Genomic DNA, 3,283 nt, shown 5'->3' with positions numbered 1-3,283 from the left:
CAATTATAAATGTTGGGGCGACATAATACTCACGTTTTGTGTACAACTGAAACTGATCATGGCGCCTGCAGAGCGATATTCTCATTTGGGATAGAGGTCACCATTCATTTATTCATCCCCATTTGTCTGGCAATCTTTTCATCTCAATAAAAGGCGTTCGTAGTGCATCCCTCGGCTGACATTCCTACTCTGGCAAACCTCTCTCTCTCTCTCTCTCTCTCTCTCTCTCTCTCTCTCTCTCTGATGGGAATGTCTTCAGCTGGGTTTCTCTCTCGTCATGTCACTCGAGCGACCGGCCTCTTCAGATCTCCTCACTTGATGGCTCGACTCTCCTCACTGAGAGGAACGAATATTGGTCTCTTCTTCTCCTCTGTCCCGTAAGGGGCGCTGGGTAGTCGTCAATGCACCTCTTAGTAGTCATTACTGAAGACTCTTTGCAGCGTCCCTTCGGCCCCTGGATGCAATCCCTTCCATTCCTTTGACTGTACCTTCGTCTATATTCGCTCTCTTGCCAATTGTTGCATACTGCAACTGTGAGGTTTTTCTCCCGTTGACCCTTTCCCCCGTAGGGGGTTAGTGTCGTCAGTGCACCTCATTCGGTGCATTACTTAAGGTTCTTTGCAGCGTGCCTTCTCGAGGTTCCTAGCCGCATCTACTATCATTCCTTTGACTGTACCTCCGTTCATATTCTCTTTCTTCCATCTTACTGTCCTCCCTCTCAAACAATTATGTCATGGTGTAACTACTTCGAGGTTTTCCTCCTGTTACACATTTCAAACTTTTTACTTTCCATTTCCGTTTTAGAGCCGATTGACCTAATAGGTCACAGCGCTTGGTCTGTTTGGCCTAAATTCTATATTGTATTCTATTCTATATCTATTTGTTTCTGTTCTCCATTTTGCATTTGATACCACATTTTTTCATGTGATGAAACTCTTCATGGGCGACCGCATCCTTTATGTAAGATGACACAGTAGCATAGAGAAATTGTGGCAAAATGAATAAATGAATAACTAAACCAATGAATCAAAACAGGTAAACGAGTGACCGAATGCTTGGCGTCTCCCCCCGGACAGATCCCCCATCCTACGTCAGCCTGACTGGTCCCTCCCAGGTGGAAGAGGGAGGCTCCGTCTGGCTCACCTGCGAGTCGAGCGAGTCCAACCCATCGTCCAGCCTCACCTGGAGCGTCCAAGGTGAGTCGCCTCCTTCTGGAATAATCACCCGTTGAAGTTTCAAAGGCCAATCGCCGCTTATGACGCGAGGAGTCACGGTACAGAGAAGTTGGAAAAACTTCCATTTTGCTGTATCAGAAGTTGCCATTTCTCGTTGAATCATTAATAAAGATCAGTGTTTTTTTTTTTATATATGCGGTTCCTTCCAGGTTAAATTTGAGTCTCATGTTAAAACAGCAGCCAATGGATTACCTCAGCAGGGGAATTTTTTCTTACAGAAATGTGGTAGAAAACGTAGGATCTTAAAATGCTGTCTAACTGAATGTGAAATCATTTCCATTGAAGGGAGTAAGGTCAGAAAAGACCATATTTTGTCGTAGTTATCTTGCAACAGCCATCATGTCTAGCGTTAATCTTTTGGTGGTATGGGGGGGGGGGGGGAGTCCTGTGAAAATGACTTTCATAAGAATACCAGCTCTAAACTCCGTAGGGGGGGGGGAATGAGTGCCGTCAGTGCACCTCATGTATACTGTAGGAATAACCTAAGGTGCTTTGCAGCGTCCCTTCCACCGCCCCTAGCTGCAACACTTTTCATTCCATTTTACTGTACCTCCTTTCTATTCGCTTTCTTCCGCCTGGCTTTCCACCCTCTCCTAAACCAAAAATTTGTTTCATAGTGCTTCAACTGCTTTGAGGCCTTTCTTCCTTACACCTTTCAGACATTCTCACTGTCGATATTCCCTTTTAACGCTGAATGGACCTCATCGTTCCCAGCGTTTGGCCTTTGGCCTGAACTCTGTATTGCGTTCTAATCCGCTCCTTGTTCCCCTCCAGGCAAGAGGTGACGACGGCGAAGTCCTCGGTGGGGCAGTGAGCAGCGGCGGGTGGGTGACCTCCTCCGACCTGACCCAGTACGTGGTCAGAGCTGGTGACCTCGTCCCGGAGATCACGGTGGAGTGCAAGGCCTCCAACCCGGCCTTTCAGAAGTATGCCAGCAAAACGCTCGTCATTGCTGTACAAGTAAGCTGAATAGGTTTTCAGTACTTTTTTTCTGTTTGTTAATATATATATATATATATATATAATATATATATATATATATATATATTATATATATATATATATATATATATATATGAATAATTATCACATCACCGTGATTCATACAAATTATTCGAGCTACAAATGTCCTTTAATATCTAATTCGCTCTACCTCGGAATTGATATATTTTCATATATGTAAACCGGAAGAAGGGAAATTTTTTAGTTGATAACAATTTCCCGTTCCCATTAAGGGGATCGAACCAACCGTCAGAGGACAAGGTAACGTCAAATGTCGTCTTGATTTCGTGCCTATCCGCTGGACGGTGGTTCGATCCCTGATGAGGACGAAAATTATTATCAACTAAAAAATTCCCCTTCGGTTTACATATATAAAAGAAAATATCAATTCCGAGGTAGAGCGAATTAGATATTAAAGGACATTTGTAGCTCGAATGATTTATATTATATATAACTATATATATATATATATATATATATATATATACATATATATATATATATAAATATATATATATATATATATATATATATAGATATATATATATATATATATATAGATATTAGTGAGATCTCTTCCTCTGTATTTTCCTTTTACCTTCCTCTTCTCTTACTTCCTAATGAAACAGATATTCCGTGGGGGAATTTTGAATTTCCAGTCAGGGTGGCCCCTTTGGTGGGCTTCTTATTCCTTATGAATAGGATTCATCTTCTGAATAATGATGATAATAATAATACTAATAAAGAGATGGCAGAATGAAGCGAGTTGATTTTATTATATATATTTTCTATTCTTCTTGCAATCCGCTTCTCTGGCTCAGCGATGTTCCTGAGTAACTGCCAATATTACCAGTATACCAGAATCCTGTTTAATTAATTAAAGATCACCTCAAGCATTTTTTTTTATCAATTTTAGAAATTCCTAATATGAATATTGGCCAGTTGCCCAGAAACATCGCTGAGCCAGAGAAGACAAAAAAAAAAAAAATGTAGCATATTATATATATACATATATAAATCAGCTCTCTTCATTCTGCCATTCTCTT

General features: G+C 40.9%; 1 protein-coding gene across 4 annotated transcripts in view; it reads left to right on the top strand.

The window, feature by feature from the left end:
* Positions 1 to 1,198, top strand: part of LOC135213210 (nephrin-like) — a 240,456-nt gene extending 239,258 nt beyond the window's left edge. The window contains exon 8 of one of the 4 annotated variants that reach the window (XR_010314097.1): positions 1,077 to 1,198. Coding sequence is in view for 2 of the 4 variants with exons in the window: in XM_064247191.1 (XP_064103261.1) it covers positions 1,036 to 1,100 (65 nt within the window). In the remaining 2 variants the exon portion in view is untranslated. Of the gene's footprint in view, positions 1 to 1,035 lie in introns of all 4 variants that reach the window. The other 3 variants (XR_010314095.1, XM_064247192.1, XM_064247191.1) reach the window with 3 other exon arrangements.
* The last annotated feature ends 2,085 nt before the right edge of the window (positions 1,199 to 3,283 follow it).

The sequence above is a fragment of the Macrobrachium nipponense genome, chromosome 42, assembly GCF_015104395.2.
Source record: "Macrobrachium nipponense isolate FS-2020 chromosome 42, ASM1510439v2, whole genome shotgun sequence".
In the NCBI taxonomy this organism is placed as follows: domain Eukaryota; kingdom Metazoa; phylum Arthropoda; class Malacostraca; order Decapoda; family Palaemonidae; genus Macrobrachium; species Macrobrachium nipponense.
This window is presented reverse-complemented; position numbering and strand designations above follow the sequence as displayed.